General features: G+C 35.0%; 1 protein-coding gene across 16 annotated transcripts in view; it reads right to left on the bottom strand.

Annotated features, from left to right (window-relative positions):
• PLEKHA5 (pleckstrin homology domain containing A5) overlaps positions 1 to 24,288 on the bottom strand; it is a 169,774-nt gene that overhangs the window by 34,367 nt on the left and 111,119 nt on the right. For 7 of the 16 annotated variants that reach the window (XM_083820768.1, XM_083820764.1, XM_083820772.1 and 4 more), the window contains 7 exons: positions 21,859 to 21,959; positions 20,847 to 20,962; positions 12,711 to 13,178; positions 7,999 to 8,467; positions 6,332 to 6,415; positions 3,560 to 3,679; positions 2,829 to 2,882 (listed from right to left, as the gene is read on the bottom strand). In XM_083820768.1, the coding sequence (XP_083676894.1) occupies positions 2,829 to 2,882; positions 3,560 to 3,679; positions 6,332 to 6,415; positions 7,999 to 8,467; positions 12,711 to 13,178; positions 20,847 to 20,962; positions 21,859 to 21,959 (1,412 nt within the window). The other 9 variants (XM_083820774.1, XM_083820769.1, XM_083820765.1 and 6 more) reach the window with 4 other exon arrangements.

Genomic DNA, 24,288 nt, shown 5'->3' with positions numbered 1-24,288 from the left:
ATTAATATAAAATTCAAAAGTGTGCTCAAAGACCAGTTTTTGCTGGAATTCTCTGTAGTGACAGAGATTCAAGTGGGATCTCCTGCCATAGCTGTATTTACAAATGAGAAAAAACAGTATGTCAAGCAATTATCTGAAAAATACATTTCTACTTTCTATTACTGCTGTAAGCTGTTACTACTTACTGGGTAAAAATTCATTCAAAAAAATGCATTAAGGAGAATGCTGTCTTGGATTTAGCAATGCACAGTAAGTGATCCCTTAAAATGTTATATGGCAGAAGACTGAGATTTTATTTGTCCTCACAACATGTCCCATGTTGGCAGTCATATCACCATTGCCTGGCCTTACTAGCCACATCCAACGAACTGCTTCCTAAAAGGCACATCAAACTCTCTCCAGCCTCTCTAGGAAGCTTAAGCCAGCAGAGTGATTCAAAACTCCATTTGAAAAAAGGATGCTGAACAATAATTCTTTTAGCTGTAAGACATCAAAGAAACCATATGGCTGAAGAGACTGATGCACATATATCCAATCTTCCCCCCATCCCTAAACTCCAACAACAACAACAACAATTCTGAAAGAAAAATACATAAATGCTGAAAAGCGTAACACAAGAATTTCCAAGCATCTCAAAAGGAAACAGCTATAGAAAAAAGCAAAACTTATAAAATGCTATGGGATATTCTTGAGTCTTGATAAGAAAGCCACCTAACCAGTGGAAAACAACTCACTGCAACAGTGTAGAAACCAACTTCTACACATGCATTTTTGCCTGTCTGAAAAGTCCTCTGTGCAACCTCAGCAAAAACTTGCTAATTATTGTGATGCACAGTGTTGTGTTCTTTGTGACTAAAATGTGAGAGCTGAAGATAACAGGACTGGAATTCCATCAAATGCTCTGAAAAAGCATTTGGAAAAAAGGAGTTTTTGATACTATTTATTTTCAGAGATTAAATATGAATCAAGTGGAAACACCTAGTTTAAATACATTGTGCATTTAAAATTCAGAGGGTAAGTGATTATGCAATTTGGTTACAGATGTGGACAATTAGGATGAAAGGCTTCAGACTAAGAGAAATTTAGGTCTTTTCTTTGCAACATAAAGGAAAAATGATAAAGGACAAACTAGTAAAAAGATATAAGTGAGACACTACCCCTAGAAGCAGGGGTACTCAAAGTAAGAAGAGTCTCAGGAGACTTATTCAATACAAGTTGATGGCAGTATTATACTAAAATAAGGGAAAGAAGAAAAACTGATGAGAAACTAGGACAAATATTCCAACCTGCTCTTCCATGATTTTATTATTAATATATTTTAGACTTGATAACGGTTTCTTACTGCAAGAAGTGCAGTAACTTCTTGCATCTTTTGTAGAGGCAATTATGACATGTTCGTAAGATTTAGGCACTTCCCTAAATTAATTAAACTTATTAATTCAATTAATAAGTTTATCACATTACATTTAATCTGATGCAAGTTAAAAGGAAATCCTTTGCACCACTTTGCACATTATACAAAGGCCATTCTCCCCTCTTTATCCTGTCTATTACACTGACAAGCCTTGCTAATCAAGTAGCAGCATGGAACAGTTTCACATTTCACATGGACTTGTTGTTCCTTGGCAATGAACCACATTTTTGAATATGGAATTATTCCCTTATTTGAAAACATCATGAACTGGAAATATTTGAGTTGGATGAAATATATCAGTCTAATTTAGCAATTAGGAAGGGCAGTTTTCCCTACTTTTAGGCCTCCTGCAGTCCCTAAAAGAAGATAAAATCCTTAGAAATGCACAGCTATCTAAGTGGATTGGTCACTATTTATGCTTTGTTTTCAAGAGATCATTGGAAGATAAAATCACTGGCAAATATGCACTTGCACATACACGTGCGTTGAAATCCTACCACGGGAATATAGAGGTCATAAAGCTAACTATTCTTAGAGCTTCTAAGTGCAATGCTGTGAATTATGCAATGCTGTTCTAAGTGTTCTTAGAACTGTTAAGTGCAATTTCATTAGTAGAAAGAATACAAGAAAAAGCGCTCGAGATTTCCATATTTTTAACTAACAGACACGTACGTGCTTGTATTTCTTTTAAGCTCTTATGATTGTCTTTTATACGTGCTATTGAAAATTCACCATTTAAAAACTTCTCAAAGACAACTTGCAAACAAGTCCCGTTTGATCATGCCACGAAGACATAAAAAACGTGGTATCATAACTGTTCCCTTGGCAATAAAGTAAGTTGGCGAAGACAGAATTATATCCTCAGACCAAAAGTTAGCAGGATTTATAAAAAAGTAAGATCTTATATAAATCTTTAAGAAATAACTGAGTAAAAGGAGAAAAAGCCATTAGCCACGCTAAGATTTATTTAAAAACTTTCTACATGTTTGACTTCCCTTTCATTTTATGTCCTGTGGAAACATTTAATTATTCTGAATTTAGAAACCAAAATAATCAGAAGCACTGATTTTCTGTAAACTGTATGTGTATCATATGAGCTTGGAAATATAGTACCACTTTGTAACAGTGGTAAAATGCTACAGTTAGTGTAATTACAGGAAGGATATGAAGAACAGAAAAATTAAGTGGAGAATGGCTACTGTACTTGGAAAAGTTTAGTTTGAATTTACTTTTTCCATCATGTGCCAAGTCTGTAATAAATTAAGATACTTTGTGCTACCTAAAATCATCATGTATTAAATATCCAACTTCATAAAAAGCACTAAAAATCATTCTCCCCAAATATTTTCAGCTTGACAGGAGCAGGCAAAAAGCATTAAGAAATGTAAACACACAAGAAAACTGCAAATCCCACCTGATGATCCAAATATATGGCATTCCTTTGAAGGTGATGCGAAAGAATCTCACTCTAGCAGGCAGCAGTCAGAGGGAAAAAGGAAGGGAAGGGACAGAAGGTGCAGAACGCATGAAAAGAGTTTTAAAAGATGTAAACTAGATAGTGATCTGTTTTATGTAGAAATACAATGTGTTTTTTTTTTTAAATGATCTATTAAAAAGTTTTGACCCCAAAACAGAAGAAATGAAAGTTTGCCATGAATCAGACTATGAACTAACTACTACATTAGATTTTGGTTTTACACATAAAATATAGTATGCTCACGTGAAATGCCTACTTAACTACACAGACAACCCTTTGATAAATCTGTTTTAAACATATTCTGATTTTTGTACAGAATTCATTAAGATTATATCTGATACAAGGCAATATAAACAATGAAATTAATATCACGATCTTTCACTGCTATTTTTGTTTATAACAGCAATCAGTTAAAAGCCCGTAACTTTAAACTAAACTACAATACATTTAAAATATTCCTATGTCATTTTAACTCAGCTAATATCAAAAAGCTATGAGCTAAAACCTCCAAGGGTTAATAGCAGAACATCACATACACAAAGAAACAACCGTACACTATTCTACACCCACAGTAGTCCAAGAGTTTTGCACTCAGGGTACAATGCAAACTGATTAATGAATAACTAACAGCGAGAATGGTACATGACACACATTGCTTTATAGCTGACCTTCGGGCTGCTGGCCTCAAGTTTTAGTTGCATGAGCTGTGCTAGTGTGTGTTCCCGGATACTACTCAGTTCAGCTTGCTGCCGTCTCAGCTTTATTAGCAGCAGCGTGAGCTCCTCTGGCTGAAGGAGTGCAGTGTGAGAAGCCAAAGAGTAGAAAAAAGGTTAATTGGTATCCTAAACAACACTTAACTAATATAAGGCTTCTTAGAATCTTTCTCACCAAACCTTTTTATAGCGATACAACAAAAGATATACCATTTTTCCCAAATTGACTGTTTTCAAATATATAACAAAGGGTTAAGTTATAACTACTCAAAGCAATTAACACTTCAAATGCCGTAAATATCAGAGCATTCTGAATAAAGGACAAAATAAGTGGGGATTTTGCAGGAGAAAGTCTGTGTAGCCCTCAAACTTTTTCTGACATGCATATCAAATTGAAGATGTTGACTTAAGTGAAGGGGGATTAATTCCAACCCTTAGGATATCATTAACTGTACACAGACAACCTTGGGGAAAAATCAAAAAGTGCCCTCAGAAAATTTAGGTTTCTAAAATAGTTCTTTAAATTTCTGCATCAAGATTAAGAGTAAAAACAAAACAAAACAAAAAAAAAAACATGAGGTAACTGAACTATGTCAGAAACAAGCATCTTTAACAAAAATAAAACTGAACTAGCAGGGCAAAAAAAAATTCAGTCCCTCCTTCCACAGGTCTGAGGCATTAACTTTTATGTCTAAGAGGTACAATACAGCCTTAAGAAGGGATAAAGAACAGTATTTTAAGCCCAAGATTACATGAATAGAGTTACACACAAACTTTTTTTTTTTTTTTTTAATTCCCTAGGTAATTCTACAAAGCTTAGGTCAATTTGGAAAAATCTACCTGAACCACTCCTGGGAACCACTTCTATTAGCAACACTTCAAAGAAAATGAAACATTATTAACATCACAAGTATTTTTGTTATGTTCCTGTTTGCTTCTGTTTCTTACACTTCTTCAGAAGTGAATCTTATAATAGGTTAAATATTAATCCAACATTTTGATTTACTTACGAGTTCTGTGAGCTTAAAAAAAAAACAACAAAAAACAGCTGCTTGTTCTCTGCCACAGTCACGGAATTTCCCCAAAGCAGAGAATAAAATGGCTCCAGAGAACAAGGTGTTAAATTACTGAAAACCAAATGCCAGTTTTTTAGAATACAGAAGAAAAATGTCTTAGAATAAGCATAGCACTGTTGTGAGCTTGTACCTAAGTAGCCCACGAGAGGGAGCAAGGGATTTCCACATAGCTTCAGTTGTCAAAACCATTTGCTTAGAAGGAAAAACAACACCAGAGCCAAGTTGTCCAGTGGCCAATCTTGCTCTTACATTACCCTTTCAATACCTGGATTTTAAATATTTGATTTCAGAAACAATGCATAAAAATCTAGACTGTTATACAAGATACTTTCAAGTTCTCTCCAAAAATAAGTGACAATGCTTTCAGTCTGAAAATTAACATTTTTTTTCAAAGCCCAAGAAAACTTATGCTTGGAAACAAGAGAAGTGGAAGTAGCGTCTTTGAACAAAAGGAATAATGAATCATATTTTTTTCAAGATCAAAACTTTTCTTCATATGGCCAAATCCCAGTTTTAGCACATTAAGAATCAACTAGTTGATGGTACTTAAATACAATGTTTACAAGCATTTTTCTTCTCATAGAAGAGTCCTACTCTTCCCTAGACATTCAAAGTATTGCAAACAATTTTGACCTTTCTGTAAGTGCTGTAGTTTTGATATAACTCTTGGGACTCTTGCAACAAACATAACAGATTTTTGTTTAAAGAGCTACCTGCAGATTGTCCTCCTTCTGGCCCCTGTAATGCTTGTGCACTTCTGGTTTCTACAGGCAGAAGCTTGGACCTCCTTGCCCCCTACACCCTGCTTATCACCCCAACTCCAGTAGCACAGCCCAGGAGAGCTGATGTGACCATGAACCCAAACAAATGTCTGCGAAAAATAAGGCGCAGAGATAAGGCACCAGCTGCCAAAGGCTATCCCGTAAGTTGCTAAAGATGCCAGAGATTCATGCTGGGAAGTGCAAGAAACAGGAGGTTTAAACTGGGGAAGGATTAACTGGGGAACTGTTGCCCACAGTATGATTCACAGTCTGTAGTCTCTATTCATAACTACCTCAAAGATTACAGAAGAGAGATAAACACAGTTAAAGAAATCAAATAAATTTAGGACAGTTTCTTTGCTTTTAGTCAAGAGTCTTGTTTCAGTTAGGGAGGGAGATGGACTGTATTCACCAACATTATTTTGATGAAATACTTTCAATGAGAGTTCCAAGTCTATCACAGAAAAATGGGAGGTGTTCGAAAGAGCACCATTTTACCAAATGCCGTTTTAGTATCCTTAAGATCTCCCCAAAACAGTAAATTTTGTTTCTAGAATTTTCTTAGTAAGTATTGGAGAAGTAAGTATTCTGTGATACATCCCTGAAATTCCTGGGAGAGGGTGGAATAGATCAAAGATGATTAAAGAAATCCTTATTTCTGAAAGAAAATCTGGACTTAGTGACTACAGAATATTCTCAGAATTCAACTTAAACACAAAGAACTTCTTTACTTGCTTTAAAAAAAATTCTCACCAATTAAAATAAAGGTTTCATTTAATGTAAACTCTGAATAGACTAAGATTTCAGTGTTGCCTCTTTATACTTAAAGAATTATTCTTTAACTAAAGAAAGAAGATAAAAATGATGTACCAAATAAAAATACAACTCACTGTTTTGCCTTGGAGGCTCTGAGGAGTAACAGGCTGTAAGCTCAGACCTGCTGGCATTGACCTTCTGTCAGGCACAAAGACATGCTGTACAAAAACAAAATTGCACAGTATGATCCATAGTTATCTAGAGACTGAGCAACTATTCAATGCGAAAAAAAATTAAGCCAACTTCACGCTCATGACTTCATGCTCTCTCCTGACCTACCATCTACGACACTTCAGTAGGCTACCTCTACATTTTAGAAATACCTGATTTCATTGTTCATATATTGTTAACAGCTATCTCATAGTTGTAGCCCACATAAACAACAGCAATTTTAGTTTTTCACTTATCATTGAAAGCTGCTTAAAAACCTAAGATCTTTACATAGGTGAGGTGGTTTAAATATTAAGTTTATTCTACTGATTTTAAACAGTCTCCTAATCACCTACCTCTTAAAAAACAAGTTAGTGTTTTTAAGTTAATGGGAAAGGTTAGTTATGTAACTAAAAAAATACAAACAACTGAAGGGCATGAAAAAATGAAGGAAAACAGGAGTCTCGCGTAAAAGATGCTAAGTATGAAATGAAATACTAATAGGAAGCATTACAGATGGTAAAAAATATCAGAAAGCAAGACATGGCTGAAATGACAAATAAGCACATACTCTGCATCACTGATCATAGTGATATTTCTCGGATTTGCGAGAAGAATTGATTGCTAAATTTCCAGTGCAGTTGAGACTTAAAGGATGCCAAAACAAAAAGACTTCTCTGTTTATACGGAACTAAAAATTTTTCAAAAAGAAGACTTAATAAATAACTGTAAGATGTTTAAACTGCTTTAAAATGAAGTTAAAGATATTTTGCCTGCATCAGGAGACACTCCAAACTATAAGGACACCTGAGCTAAAGATTTAGGAAAAAGTTTCAGGAGCATTTTACACAGGCAACTCTAGGAAACCAAATTCTAATTTTATATTCAACTTAAAGAACAATTCTTTTGTAATGAACTCCAGTCTCTTTAAAAACATGCATAACACAAGCATGACAGATAGGGCAGAGCCACAGACATCAGCACTCAGGTTTACAATTTTTAGTCTCTCTTCCACTGATGAAGACTAGCCAAGTTATGCTAGTCAGGGGCTAAGGTTTTATGCAAATGGTCTCATCCTCGTTAGTGATTTCCCTAAGAACTCCAAGGCATCAAAAGAAACTCTTACACTCAGTTTTCCATTGGAACCCAAGGCAGCCAAAGTTGTGGCTGAAGAATAGACTAGTAATATACGGAAAGAAATATGGGACTTTCAGTCCTCTTGGAGTTCCAATTAGAGAAGCTAGAAGGAAGAAAGATGTCTGTACATACAAAAAATGTATTATATTCAGAACAAACTACTCTGAATAATTCACCTACTGTCTTCTTTTCTTCCTTTTAGAGAAGTATAATATCACAGACAGTAATATTAGGACATGCTTTGCCCAGCATTTTGAAAAATTATTATTTTTTTTTTATAACCATTAGATTTTTAAGTGCTTTTTTAAATCAAACCTTTCTCCATGAAAACAGCAATGCAATTTAATCTTCATTGCAATCAAATATGACAGTTCAACATGAGCTCTAGAGTAACTGTACACTTTCTAATAGAAATCCTTGTAAAGATGTTTGACTATTAAAATAAGTATTTTACCTTAGTATGATGCACCCTATGTCTTCGATCAATAGTGACATCTCCTCTTTGCACCGGTGAAGACACTTCTGACCTGTAGGTGCGCTGTGGGGAATATCCTTGGAAACCAGCTATTGAACCATGAGAAGGTGAGGTGGGAATTGAATGCATTGTCTGATCAGAAATATTAATCATAGTTTTTGGGCTACTTAAAGTACTGTGTCTAGTAAGAGTTGTTTGCTTATTGTAAAACTGGCGTTGCTGCCACTCATAGAGCTGCCACATCGTGTCGTCACGCATCGACCTTCGTTTTTCCTCGGCTGTTACTGCTCCCATGGTTCTGTCGTAAGTTGAAGGTGTTACACTACAGATGCTTTCTGGCCTTGCTTTGCTGTTTCGTGGCAGTGTTCTGTAGCCTTCTGGGTACCGGGGTAAAACTTGAGGTCGATGGCTTGGCATATTCCTTGGTAACGTCTGATAGGAGATTATGCTGAAACACAAATTTTCTTTTTATTAGTGGACAGCATTAATATTATGGCAATATCAATTTATTCAATATAGATTAGGTTTATCTAGCTATTACCTTTTTTGAGTACTGCAAGTGTCATTTTAAAAACATGCACAAAATCAAGATGATTAAAGAATCACCTATCTTGATTGAATGCACTGTAGCAGCTGAAACTGGATCCTATCTCTGATGAAACACTTAACTACTTAATTCAAATTTCATCTTTTTACCAGTTTAATAGTCTAGTGATGACAATTATAGATCAAATCTGTTCTATATGCTAGACAGGTCCAATATTTTTTATGCTTATTTCTGTACTGTTCCAAATATAAGCCCCTCTTAAATGTTCACTTCTTCAAAAGTGAGAAAGTTTCCTGTTTCTTATCTAAGAAAGTTAAATATGCATTTTTAACAGCACAGTAAGAGAAAATAGCAGTAATTGTCAGAGGACAGAACTGAGGTCATAAACACAAATAAGGATTAACTCAATCCTTATCTAAAATTCTGATAAGTCCAACTTAAAGCCATTTTCTGCTGATTGCATCTATGACAGATACTTGCCCAAAGACAATGAAATGATCTCAGATTGGACATGATGCAGCCATCAGAGGGCAGCAGCTTCCAGCTATACCCTGGCAAGCCTACTTCAAACTGAAACCCTGGTACCACAAGGCAACAGGATCTGAAGTCAGTTCTGCGTGACTTCTGTGCCACAAACACATTAAAGAAATGATGTAGGGCAAAAGGCAAGATAAAACAGCATTATGTATGTTAGGTACTTATGAAATAACTTAAGGAAATTGATGATGGTAAAAAAAACACTTTTCATTGAAAATAACTAAATTGAATATTTATAATCATCTGTATCATTTTGTTGATGAAAACTGATACAAAAAGCTTTACATACAAAGTCTGCTACAGTTTCTGAAGCTTTCCAAGAACTACTGAAGTATTATCTCCATTCTGTAGGTTGGACAGCTTTCTATTACCACAGAAAATTTACATAAAAGGAAAAATGGATTCTCAATCCTTCTCTTTTGTTGCAAAACCTACCTAAATGCCTCTAAATTTCTTCATGCAATGTATTATTAATGATAAGGGCTTTTCTCCATCTCCGTACTAGAAAAAAGCAACCAAGATACTTCTAAGTTCAATTTCAAACTTTCAAAATACAATTTTAGCTGTTCACAAACGGGTGTGGCCAAGTCCGATATTTTCATGCAGATGGCCAGTAAGCTAAATATGCTTCAGTCAGTGAAGCTCCTCTTCTATTTTATTAAGGGCACTGTAATCCTGCTGGATTCTTTAAATATCCCAGACAGCTTGAAGAAAACCTGCCCAAAGTTCTTAATACACAAAGACTGCAATTTAAAGTCTGCATGCAATTAATTATGTGTATTCTCGAACATTTAGGAAGGTGACATATCAATCATTTATTGGCAAACAAAAAAAACTGTAAGAAGTCCAACCACCTCAATATTAACCTTGGTTTACGTTGTTTGATACAAAAAACAAACAAACAAACAAAACCAATTGATTCACCAATGTCCTCTAGATACTTGCAGAAACATCCTTCCAGTCAAATCCAAAACCGGAGAGTATTACAGCTTGCAACTGCCTGGCATGCAAAATGACTACCAGAGTCAATCAGGCAGTCATGCAGACCATGAGGTTGCAAAATATTTCTGCAAACACCATCATAAATAGCTCACTATATGTGTTCCCATACATAAAAAAAAGGGCTTCCACATGAGTGCACAGACTCTTTAAAAACTCTTTCAGAAGCGCAAGCTGGACAATTTGGGAAAGGGACTGCTGCTATGGCCCTGGGGGCTTAGTATTCAAGGTTATGAATACCTTCAGATCAAAGCCTCAAAATATTCCTTCATCCTAAAAAATGTAAATACCAACTGCCACAGAGTACTCAACCTCCACGTGTAAATCACGAAAAGGGTGACCAAGCGAAGACGAAAATATGGTGCTGTACAGCAGGCATTTACTACTTAGGATGAGGCTTACATGGGCAAGGTGAGGAGATGGAGGTTACACCCTGGATTAGCAACAACAAAACAACACACATGATACCATGCAACCCCTCCCCTGTATTTTTCACTTTTCAGAAAGACCACTCACTTTTCACCAAAGGTGTTTTTTTTTCGGTGGAGGAAAATTAACTCTATCCTAGCTGAAACCAGGATATTTACTCATGACAGGCTTGTGCAAAATTCATTCAATAAAATGATACTAAGTAGAATGATTTTGTCTTTAATAAAACATACAGGGTTTGTCCTCCTTAAAGTATCGGTTCTCTTTCAAAACTATGTCTAGATCCATGGAAGTGGCAGATAACTTCAAGAATTAAAACATGTTACCATCAATCCCATTAATTTCTGAGGCAATCAAACTACGAAGTAGACAGCTTATTCTTCTGAAAAATTAGTAGTTTTACAGTGAACCCTCTTCATTCCAAACTGAGGATAGCTATCAGCTCTTATTTCATACATAATTATTTAATTGAACCTCTTTTTGCTAACACTTTAGTACTCTTAAAGTCCTAATTTTTATTGTTCCACACAGATTCAGCTTGGTCCTTCATGATTTCTCTGAATGTAGAGATGCAGTAGAAAGGTAGAAAGCATTTTTGTTGCAAGTCAGCAACTTCACCCCATAAAGTGACGACTACTTTTCTCAAAAAACAAAGTAATGAGTTTAACAGGTCTTACCACAGCCTAACTATTCCCCCACCCCAAACTTTAATATAAACTGGAGCTTCTTTCTACCCTCAATCACCAACCTCAGTTGTACTTAAATTTCTGCCTCCAGACAGAATCTGACAAAAACAAAACCAAAAAAAGCCGCACGTTTTGAACACACCACTAAGCATCCCGGTAATTATTCAAGGCCAATTCCACACAAAAGTAAAAAAGACAGCACAAGGTCAATTCTTTCTCTATAATCAAGACTAAAATATTGCTAATTAGTAGCATATTGTTAACAGTACTTCCCAGTACAATGAAATCACTTTTAGGGTTTTATGGTTGCTCACAACGGAAAAATGGCACAGATACTCAAATCTCTACAGTTCAGATGCAAGTTTTAAAGTCCAATTTAAAAAAATCTAATTGCATCATAGAACTTTCTCAGTTCTAATTATACAAACATGCATAAGAAATAAATGCCAGGTTGTGCAAGTCACTCTCTGTAGTGCAAATTTCAAACCTGATCAAACTACTTATGTTGAGTACTTCATGAAACAACACATTAACAATTCCTAATTTTATTTAATGACAGAGTAAATGCAATGGGGAAAGTTTGAACCAATTTTGGCAAGTGTAGGTCAAACTAATGTAACATTTTTGCCGTTTTGCAAAAACTGGAAAAAAAACAGCCCCCATATTTTGACGTTTGAGGAAAACAGATTTTCTGAACTTGGTTCCATTTTAAGCTGTAGTTTCCAGCTCTTCGAAATATCTGCTGTGATACCATCCCCATTATTTCTAATCTAATGTAGCATTATGTTTTTTTTATACTTTATGTCTAGAGCTGCTTGCTTGTAAGCCAGCCACAAAGCAGCGTCCCTGTACTTCTGTCAGAGAGAAATTGCTATCAGCACAAAATTCAATATTGTCAGTCACTCACACGTAATTTTAAATGTTCAAGAATAAGCATTGGAGCTCAATATTAAAACTGGAAGATATTTAATTTCACAAGAAACAAATTGCTAGGCATCAAGTTAGACTTCTATGACTTACTCCTACATAAAGCTTCTGACCCTCTCTGATTAAAACTTGTTTAAAGTTTAAAAAATGCATGGAATATATTTTTTAAGATTTTCAGATAAATATTAGTACAAGAATTTGTAAATAAAAACACTGTAGACAGGCCACTTTCAAGAACAGACTTTAAGAAGGAAAAATATTTTTTTTTTTACAATTTCTCTTTGGTAGGACAGAGATATTTCTAACACCCCAAAGGGTTATCTGGCCATTTGTATTTTTTATTAATAGTTTAATAGCTTATTATTAATAGTTTAACTTAATAATATTTCAATGTTAATAAAAGACAAACAAGAAATCTGTTCTGAGTAGGCACCCAGGTCCTTCTTAGAGAGAACAACAATTTATTTATTTACATAATAGGGACTGAAACATAACATAACTAGCCAGTTTAAATATTATTTGGTAGGAAGTCTAGTTTAAAAAAAAACCAAACACATAGCACTTACCCTCTTGCTTCTTCCTCTTGCCCTTTTCCTCTTTGTATTTTAATCCACTGTTCCAACTGCAGCATTGAATTAGTTCTCTGTATAACTCGTTCAGACTCCATATGTGACTGAATTGCATTGTGCTGACCTCCATCTCCAGCATCTGCCAGGACAACACCAATGGCTTTATTCTCAGACCCATTTAAATGAACTGGTCTAAAGTGTCCAGCCTGAACTGTGCTTATGGGTAGAGTCCTGTATTCTGATCCCAAAGGATTTAGCTTTACACTGTTAATTTTTGTCAATGGTTTATCTTGCCCAACTTTCTGAAATCCGTATTTTTCAGCCTCCAAAGCTTTCTTCTCTTCATTTTTGTTTGCTTCTTTGTTTTTCTGGTTATTCTGTGCCTCTGGCTTAATTAGCACCCGATGGTTTGAAACATTATTGCCCTCTCGAGGTGGTGTATTTTCAGTGGTTAACTTCTCAACTCTACAAAGGAGAATATATGACATGCTATAATATCAACAAAACATTCATTAAAAAAAAATAATATTAATAAGTGAATCCCTTTCCTGTATACCAGGGTTTTTCTGGTTGTCACTATCCAGATATTTTAAACTAGTATCTTGTCTTTGAGAGAAAAATCCAGGACATATTTTCCCAATCATCAACAGTAACGTCCTTCCCCCCAACTCCCAGCTTCTCTGTCTTTGCTGTTTTAAAAACATTTGTAACATAGGCTTTCTAAAGCCAGCTTTATATTAATGCCCCTTCACAAAACGTGCACTAAACAAGAGGAAATAAAGGAAGAGTCTGAAAAGTAGATGTTAAATTCCCAGAGGGCTAGACATTTAAACAGTAAAAATACTCAGTAGTTATTCCAGAGCCAAAGCTTCCAGACATCAACAGCCTTAAATTCAGACTATTTTTAAGTCTATCTTTAAAAATGGTAGCAGATCACGCCGTTGACTAGCTTGTGATTCACAATACCACTGAATTTAACATATAATGAGATCCTTTAAAGAAAACAAGCAACTTTTCATGGTCACTCACATCAATTAGGTTTCTCTGGTATGCTATCACTTCGGCTGTCATACATTTTAAGGAAAATAACTGTGGCTTCCCTAATTTTAGGGGAGAAGACAGCTGCTGACTAAGGGAACTGCACCACAAAAACAACGGTATTTTTAAACAGCTACTGCTTTACAGTACTTACACAAGTAGCCAATGCATATAATTCTATTAACTGTCTGAAAGTTTGAAAATGTCGAGAAACTGCACCTTTTTCAGCACAAGGACATGATCTTAACATCCAGCTCTGATAGTGACATTTTTTTATTTCAACTTACCAGAAAAAAAACAAAAAAGCTGAAACATATCGATCAACATTTTTGGGTATGGGATGAAGGACGAAGAAAAAAACGTTTTAAACGTATATCTCTTTATAAAATGAAACTAAGAACAAAGCTGTTTTAAGATGATGTCAAACTAATCTTTCAGACTGCATGTTTTGGCAACATTATTCATCTTCACAGTTTTGTCCAGTTCAAGTGCCTAATCCATTTGCAGAGAGGCCAACACATATATTTAATTGACCAATAGCAAATGAATGACCACTCCACTGAAAAGTGCTCTAGTTCCAGTTAAGTACAATCGTAACAGTAAGCATTTTTGCTTACGCAGTCTTGAACATAAGGCCAAAACGTATAACAAGTCTATGTGGCTTAAAAAATGTGTTGGGGAAGTGAACTGCCAACAAGCCAACTACTTGAGACAGAACCCTAGTAAATGTATAAAGGACTTAAGACTGTAAGGTCCTTATGTTATCCGCTGTTAACGAAGTTGGATGCTTAACTTTAGGTGCATCTCCCATTATCAGCGTACTCTTGCTATGAATTCTTGGTGATATGAAGGGAATCAAGAACTCATCTTGATAACTACACCATTTCAAAGAAACAGCAAGACACCAATGTCTGCTGCATATGGTACATGAGTTACTATGAAATGCACATGTACTTTGTGTGCATTTCATACTGTGATACTTCATATGTGCATATGAGATGTGATTTTTTGTGCATTTCTGACACAGCTGTGATGATCCCAATGTCTCCTGGATACTTCACTACAGTATGAAAGTCCTATGAAATTAGTTCTATTAATGTGAGCAGCTCAAAACAGTCTTTTTCCTTTATTTTCTTCCAATGATTATTCCTGAGCTGCTGACACAAAAGTGTGTACACACCAAGTGTATTGCAAATAAAAATATTCACATCAATGATCTAAAACATATATCTCTGGCTACTTGTATCAGCATTATTTTTAAACACCATTTTTTTCTTGAATAACATTATTAAATGAAAAGGCTAGACACATCTGATGCTTTTTCATAGCAGAAAGGGGAGGCTAAAATTTCAGCCAACAATAGCTTTTAGAGGAAAAAAACCCTTACGAAGATGTATACCCAAACCGTATTTTCTATAGTTTCTAAGTATCAGCAAAGAAATACTAAGCTAATCTCCTGCTGTGCTTTAAAAGTGTTTAGTTCTTTATTTTTTTTTTTCCAATAAACTTTAGAGTATTGCCAAGACCCAAACATTTCTGACGAGGTTCCTCCTTAAGGATATATGAAGAACAGGATCACCTCCTCACTCCACCTCAAAACTGCACTACCTAGTGATTTAACATAAGATAAAGGAATTTCCCAAGAAAAAAGTGAATTTAAAATGCTATTTCCTGCAATTATCAAGCCAAAAGGGGTAATAAAATTTAATCTTTTAGCCAGCACTCAATAGTTTGCAAATAAATTCTAAGTACTACTTTGGAAATAATCCTAAACACAGGCAATATTATATGTAGCATGCCTTAATTGGCCCGGAGAGCAGAGGACCTGCTGTGCCAGCTTGTTTCTCCCACCGAAACAAAGCTCAAAAGGAAAACTCCTGAAAGTGGGAAAACTGGGAACTACTGAAGCGGGAGAAAATGTTCTGTACAAGCTCAGGTATAAACTCGTATGAGTCCGGTTAGCCTGGAAATTAGAGGGGAAAAGAAAAAACTGAACCAACGGAGAAGAGCAATCAGAGCAAAGCCCTGTGCAGAGGTTGGACTTGGTGATCTTGGAGGTCTCTTCCAACCTAGATGATTCTGTGAATCTGTGAATCTGTTAATACTATCATCTACCCCCTTATATAACACTTTATATCAATCTGCCTCAGGGTATTTTACTGTAGAGAAGTAGTTGACATTTTATGGATGGAAAAACTGTGGTGCAGACAGAGTGTGGCATCCCTAAGGACATTCATCGGATAGGTGGCAAAGTCAAGGCTTAGCATAGTGTTCTATCCATGTTATCATACTTCTCACTGGAGATCTTAATTTAAAAAGCAATGAAAAAGAAAACCACAATTTTTTTTCCATGCTATCTATGTGCTTTATCACTTGTTACTATCGTTATATGCAGCAGAGCCAAGCATTTCTATTTGACATCCTTTCTGATGGTGCAGTGGCTAAACGACTGACGTTCAAATCGATAAAAATAGACTTTTGGGCTCACCTTCAACTTTGTTCATCGGATCAGTCAAATAAGTGTGAGCAAGAGATCTCTTTCAATAGCAAATTTTCCAAGAGGGAAAGAATTATCAGAAACTAGCATGTAAATCTAAGAAATATAAATCCATATTTATTTGTCTCCATTTTAGTATCCAGCTCTCAAAAGACATTTAACAAGACTCATGGGGTATTCAGAAGGATAAGAGAGGAAAATGAGCATCAAATACATGTGTTTCGGCTTATAAATTGCATTTAGTATAGATATCTACTAGAAAATATGTATGGAACAGTAATACATGAAAAGTACTAATTTCAGCTCTTACAAACAGATGTAAAATAATAAAATGGATGGGAGGGCTATGTAATCAATTATCAGATGGACATGAGGACTGCAAATGTAACAAAGCCAGCTAGAGGCACTTAAAAAGAAAAAGCCATGTTTTTCAAACGCAGCACTGTCAGTGAACCCCCACTGTGGATGCTGCTATGCTAATAAGTGCTTTTTTGGCAGCTTAGCTTATGCTGTTCACGGACAATAACTATTAGGAGAAAAAAACAGTTCCTAGTACATGCTGCATCACTCAGAAGAATGAACAAGGGCTCTAGCACACACAGCTGACAGTGAGAGTACAGGAAAATCATGCTCAAACCTAAGAGTGTAAAGAAATCAGCATTTAGGGTAAAATGGTGGTTGATGGACATCAGCATCCACAAGCACAAGCAAGCAATCAGTAATCAGACAAACTTGACTGGGGTCTGCAGTGTTACAACACTGAATGAATAAAATGTTCTGCTAATCCAGAGAGGTTATTTGAGGCTGTATTTTGAGTGATAAGCTTAAGTAGTTCCTCACTAATTACAGTATTTGTTGCTAATGATTTTGATAAGTTCCTCAGTACATTATTAAAATTGAATTTACTGCCTAAGTAAAAAAAAAAAAAAAGCATAGTAAGGAAGAATTACAGTTAAGTCAATAGGACCAATTTGTAATTGTCCTTTCCCACAGTTATATGTCATAAGGGAGTTTTTCTACTGCAAGTTTCAGTTTCAGATCAATTCTATAAGAAATGATTGTATTTTTCTCACCTCATTTCTATATTATGTTGCTCATTATACGTGGAAAGAAAGAATTTTTTATGGCAAACCATGCAAAAGAAACCCACAACTTATTTAAAATATTTATCTTTTTTTCCCTCTAAGGAAATCACAGGCTCAGAAAAAAATCAAGACAGATTCTAGCTCTGAAGTTATTTCAACCTGAAACATGCCATTTGACAAACTCTTGTGTTTAAATTTTCAGAGTACCATAATGGAAGTCCCTTAACTTCTAGATTAAAAGAGCCATACCTGTAACAACTCTGATTTATTACTGGGCAATTTATATTAACAAGCACAGAAGAGTTCCTCGATGTCAACTTGCATAAATATTTAAGAAAGTAAGTTCCTAATAACTCCAACAATTGTACCATAAGTAACTTGGTCTGTTAGAAAACTATAGTCAGTGTAATGACAGAACCTCTATGAATGATAGAATTGAGAAACAAAGGCACTAGCTGAATTTTTCTTCAACCCCAATCATTTATTCTTAAAGCTACTTGCATGCCAAACTTTAGGTTACTTAAAGATGAGGTAATATGATACTTAATACTTAACAGAAATGTACAGGGATGAAATAGTATTTCTTCTGGATAAGATCATATCCTGCTATATGGTTCATTTTAAGAATTGGATTGATAGCCAAAAGATGGGTTCTTTAGAAACAGATGTCTGAGGGATTTTTTCCTTACTATAGCTAACAGACATGAAAGTTTTTAGAGACTTCAATGGTTTTGAAATGTGTTCTCTCTCAAGTAATTATTTCAAGACTACTAGCAAATTTTTCAAATAGGTCAAATTTCTTCTGTTCATTTTTTTTCCTTCCTGAATTAAAACAACAGGATAGTGTTACAGAGATGCTTTTTGTGTTTCTGTCACTTGTTTTGTCTGTCAGTAAGCCCATTCATCTTGATAACCAGGCAGGAAACTACAGATTTTGCTGCTGAGTGCTTTTCTGCTAGTTCAGTGTACTACGCTGATTCACCAAGGACTAAGATAAGCAGCTGAAGCAATGCAAGTCAGATAGCAGGAGCATGAAGCTGGATGAAAACCACTAGATAAGTTCAGCTACACTGGGAATCCCCCCTCCATTTGCCTATACGCTATCAAACAGGCAGACATCAGTGCTGGAATAGGCACTGCAGCCGAAAGAAGGAGATAGGTGCGTGACCAAACGTTTGGGGAGGCTGGAATACCCTTAACTGCAATGGACTGCACATCAGTCATGATAAAGCAATCATGGAACCGCAGCCTAGGAAGAATGACAATCACACAAAGCTGGACCAAACACCAGCATAAGATTACTATGCATCTCGATAGGCTCTAAGGCAGGAAACAAGACTGGACAGATATATTACAAACCAATAAAGAAGTGAATGTTTACATCAACGAAACTTTTGATTGCTTATGTTCAAACAAATATCACAAGTAATACTGTAGCATTTGTCTATATATTTGAATTCACTATGTTCTACACAACATATGCAACTATTACATAAGACTACGAAGACACTTATTAAAGAGGTTCTATCAGAGATGTACCTTTTTCCAATTATTTTTTCTACTATAGAGATGTGCTTTCACATTTTCAATCTTACATTACTGCATACCCCAAATGAAGGCCCTTTCACAGGTTCAGAAAGATTCAGAATGACCCACTTCAGTATTACTACCCCTACAGAGTGTTTATATAATCAAGACATTATTTTTGTTTAAAGTTAAGTGGGTCTGATTTGGGTTAATCATTTCTCTGTCCATAAGCTACCACAGCTATCTGCAAAACATTTGCAATGAAAGCCAACCCAGAGTTTTAAATTAAATATATTACTCACTAAGTGAAATGAGATATTTTGTCAAGGTAATCTCATTGCTTTAAGTGCAATCTCTTTTAAAAGCTCTAAATTGAAAAGTTAAAAGGTGAAAATGCTATTATCAAAAAAGTATTAACGTTTGTGCTCTTATCTCACTCTGCTCATGCCTTCCCCACATCATCTATTGTTCCCAAATAAGAGGGGGGTTACAGGAGACTAAGAATAAAACATGTTTATATACAGTACGAAATCTTACATCAATTTTATAACAGTAATCAGACCTACCACTCCTCATTTCTACAAGCTGAAATCTTTTATTTTCAGCAATCTGGGGACAATAAACATGATAACTGACAGACTGAAGCATGTGTTATTTTTTTCTGAACTATAGAGAACAATGTGATTCCTATTAATCTATTTCACTATGCTATCCAATGTTAAGAACAAAATACTTCATCTGCTCTCTACCTATTCAAAGAATATTACAGTAGACAGATAAGATTTCAACCTTTTGTTTAAGATTTGTTACTAAAAGACTGCACAGGTACCAATTTGGAACTGTTCCTTGTTTACTTTTATCTGTCTGAAAGTCCCACAAATTGATGTAAAGAAAAGTTTCATTATATTTGACTGAGAATCTCTCAAAACATTAAAACATCTAAGATTAAAAGTATCTAATCATTCTGCGTCCCATTTAATACTTCTGTCAGCACCATACCAGAACACAGGATGCAGAAATGACGCAAATGAGTTAACAGCAATGACTTAGACAAGTGATGCAAAATTGAGAAAAATTCCTTGTACTTTGACAAGTTTAATGTGCTCACTCAAACAAACAAACAAAAAAAGGTACCTTTTCTGTCTTTAGTATCCATGTCTATGGAATTTTATTTTATTTTTTAACTTAAGATTTCTTAGTATTGCCACCACTCATTTAGCTCCAACATGGCAGGAACCAGCAGACCACAGAAGTAGATCAACTGACAGCAGCCATCAGCAACAATTTCTGTGCCATAAATAATGAGGAGCTTTTACATGTTGTATTGATGAGGTTTCCATTATAGATGCCATGGAGCTGACCCAAGGGACCACAATCAGGGAGAAAATGATTTTTACTGGATAGACAGCAGCAGGTAATATTCCGTTTCTGAGAACACATGGCTTTCAGTGATGACTCACCTTTTGTTGTCAACATATGGGTACATAAAAGATAAGGCTCCAGATCAGGTAAGTATAATTTTAATGATCACTTAATGATATAAAAGAATGTGAAGACTTACAGATGCAACTGTTTAATTTGGCCAGAACCCAGAACTGTGAATTTGACACTTAAGACAAGTTTTAGTCAAAGACTAGCACCATTTGAGCTACCGTTGCTCTTCAGTCAGGAGGGCAGAGGACATCAAATACGCCTGTGCATAGTACTTGCCATTGCACTCCTGATGCACCTGGCTAAAGGAACTAGTCATTTTTTTCCCCCCCTCTCCCCTTGCACTCAAAGCATCCGTATTCAGAACATAATTCCAAAACTGTATCCAATATTGTTAAATTAGCAGGGAGTCTTCAATACAAGGAGGAATTATCTCAGACAATTGATGTTCTATCTCAGACAATTTAAATGAAAGGTACATCCTTTCATTTAAATAAGTCAAAGTAAACATGTGAAAGAAGTACACTGTTCCACTGTTTTATCAGTCCACACTACCTTTTCACAGGCTCTGTCTGCACAAGTGCTGCATCCGTCATGGCTTTCATCCACAACTCCATTTCCTTTCCTGTATCTGTGCAGAAATAATATGTCCTCATGTTTGGATGAGCTGCCTGATTGGAAATGACATGGTCATTGCAATTAAAATATAAGTTTCTGTAAAAGAAAAGAGGCAAATAATGTTATTTTATATTTTCTGTAATTTATTCTGTAATAAAATTTCTGAAAATAATATCAGAAAAAATACCAGAAGAAATATTTCAGTTATATTTATTTTTCACTCCATTCATATCTTCAAAACAGAATCATACAATTTTCAGTCACAGCCGCCTCTATATTAACATACCTGATAAAAGATCCTAAATTTTTTCATTCTATTAAAAACAGCCTCAATTAATCATTAATGTAAGTTAATACAGTTAATTAACATGAATAAGACTGGCATAGATTTTTGCCATCCTAATGATACAGTATGTTTTAATTTGGACTTACCACAGTAAATCATGTGCTGTTCAGCAGGCCAAATGAAGAACCAAAAGGAGCTCATAAAACACAAAAAAGTAAAGAAAGAACATTCAGTGGAGTGAGTTATATCATGATTATAAAGATTAACTATGAAACATTAGTGATAAAAAGTCTAAGTGATAATAAAACCTTATTTTTATGTAAAGTTACCTTGTACCTAAATAACTACAGAACTTTCATTAGTGGCTAAGTCTAGAGATGGTTGTAGTTTACAATTCTAAAACACCACACAGAATTTAAGAGCAATGAACTAAAAATGAAGGACTAGCTGTATGCAACACTTATCCATTCTTATTCTAGTAATACTGTCTGTATTTACATCAGACTAAATACTTGAATACTCTGCTACTGTATTATGCAAAAGTTAATCTCAGAAGCTGTTTGTCAATCCTATTTTGCATCATAACTCAGTAAAACAAGCTCTCATCACTAGATTATTGTGTTATCAGACAAAATTAAACACCCAAAAAAATCATTCCCTTACCTTAAAGGCGTATTTGCGGTTAATATGGTCCTCAGGAGAAAGCACAGATATCTGAAAACTAGGTAGAAGTATGCTACCTAGTATTCCTTCTTCTTTCTCATCTGTGAATATATATATATTCTTTAATTAGAGAAACAAAGTATTTTGATACATAATACTCATATTCAAGCACTTAGCTGAAACTCTGTATTTAACAGTACATGATCAGTAACAAGATTTTACCTTGGAAAAAAATGCACTAAGGAATCACAAAGCCAGATCCATTTGTTACGTAGGTATCTGTATAATCTCATAAGTGTGTAGCCCACAATAGTAATTGTGCAGTCTCTCTCTGCCAACTCGTGCTACACAATACATATCACACTCCCCAAAACCTGCTCAGCACCACAAAATCTATGCCATCAGAATATGGCCACCTTTATGCCCTTCCATCTTGGAGGAAAAAGTCAAAAAAACACCTCCTGAAATTGCCAGTTCTGTAAAAGTTAAAATATCTCAGCTACCTTATAGCAAGCAACATCAGTAGCATTAGCTAGAGTTTTTCTGCGAATCGGTGCTTACCTAGAGAAGACTTCAAAACTGAAAAGCAGAAGGAAGTTAAGACTAATTCAGTGACAATACCTACAATCTATTGTTTGCTTAGTAAAAAATTTGCACATCCTTCTAACTGTTGACTTATATCAGGCATATGAAGACAGGAGATTGTTATAATTCTCAGGAACAGTTTACACTCAATTACATTTGATTTGTCAGAATAGATGTGTCAGACCACTTAAAAAAAAACAAGCAAAAACCCCACCCTTTTCACTGAACCCTATTTTACATACAACTAAAAAAACTTATAAATAATAACTTGACATTTTAACTGGAAGCCACAACCAGCTGTCAAATCCAATTATGCTTTAATAGAAGATTAATTGGATACAATTCTCAAAGTCAATCTTAATTTTGTTTCAGACACAGAACTTCTATTCACAACCAGAATCTTAAGATATGGCCATATAATGCTTGTCTTAGTTGAAGACACTGCCCACAATAAATGACTATGTATCCATGAAACGAAGATGCAAAATAGATATTCTAAAGTTTCAAGCACAGAAAATTAATACTGCTACAATTAAAAGAATTATAGTAAAATACATATAAACAGAACAAAAGGACTACCTTATATGTGGATTTACAAATCTTTTTCTTGTTCTGATCTGATCTACATACTAAATTCTGAAAAACCACATCTTTCTTTTAAGTTATCCATAAGTGTAAAGCTCTGCTCAGCTATACTAGCATTACAAAAGATGTTAGATGCAAAAATTAAGCTGTCTTGGATAGCTATTTAATTGAACTTAGTATAAAAATATTTTGTATAAGATAAAGGCATGAAGGGAGGACTTTCAGGTCTACTCAGAAGCATGCCTGAAACAATTCTCCCCCACCCTTCCCTTATCCCCAAATATTTACTCCTTACTAGACACACACACAATGGAATATTGCTGTTTTTTTCTGTGTCCCAGAATGAATGGCAAAGCTGGGGTTTTCTACTTTATTTGGACTGGTTTTGGGGGAAACATTTTTTCTGCTGCTAGATTACACTTCAACTTGTTTATTGCATTCAGTAGTGCTATATAAAAGCATTAAGCATTTTTGTTCCACTAAACAGCTGTGTGTCTGGAGGTCTTTGGTCTTTGTTAAAGACATACTGCTACATTCCATTTCCTGATTTTTGAAATCTGTTTCCCATCAGAGTAGCTTTTATCTACACATTACACTGCCCCATACCCATCTTTACTTGTATGCTCTATATGAATAATACAAGGGAAAAATAGCAGATCTTCTGTACAGCTCAAAGATCTTTTATTTGTTCCAACAATAACCTTTTGATATGAAAGCAGGCAGTCTTTTATCCTCCAGTGAAAAACATTCTCTAAGCTCTGAAAAAGTACAGTGAAATCATTTTTCATCTGTAAATTAGATTTAAGTATTAGCTGCTAACATCGTAACAATATCATAAAACTTCAGTAAGATTTAGTAACAAAATGAAAAAAAAAAAACACACCAAAAACAAACCGCAACAAACCACCAACAAACCAGTAATCATAAACAGACAAACAGACAGCTAGAAGCACTGTTTGTGGTCTAGCATTAAGTGCACTGCTCCCCTTTTCCATTTTTTTCCAGTATCTGAAACGTAATACAAAAATTTAAAAGCACAGGGTTTAGAGTGTGCATCTTTTCTTCTAATATTAGTGGCCACTTCTAATACTTTTAAGATTCACTATACATCAGTTTATTTAAAGTTTATAAGCTTTAATTGCTTTCTCGTAAGACAATGACAGCTAAAAGTGAAGTTTATCATGTAAACAATTTAGACTACTCTGCTTGTATTTCAGCTTATTAGGTACACTAGGATGTAGAAAAAGAAAGATTATAAAG

This window comes from Anser anser (assembly GCF_964211835.1).
Source record: "Anser anser genome assembly, chromosome: 1".
NCBI lineage: Eukaryota > Metazoa > Chordata > Aves > Anseriformes > Anatidae > Anser > Anser anser.
The sequence above is the reverse complement of the archived record's forward strand: the minus strand, read 5'-3'. Positions and strand labels throughout refer to the sequence as shown.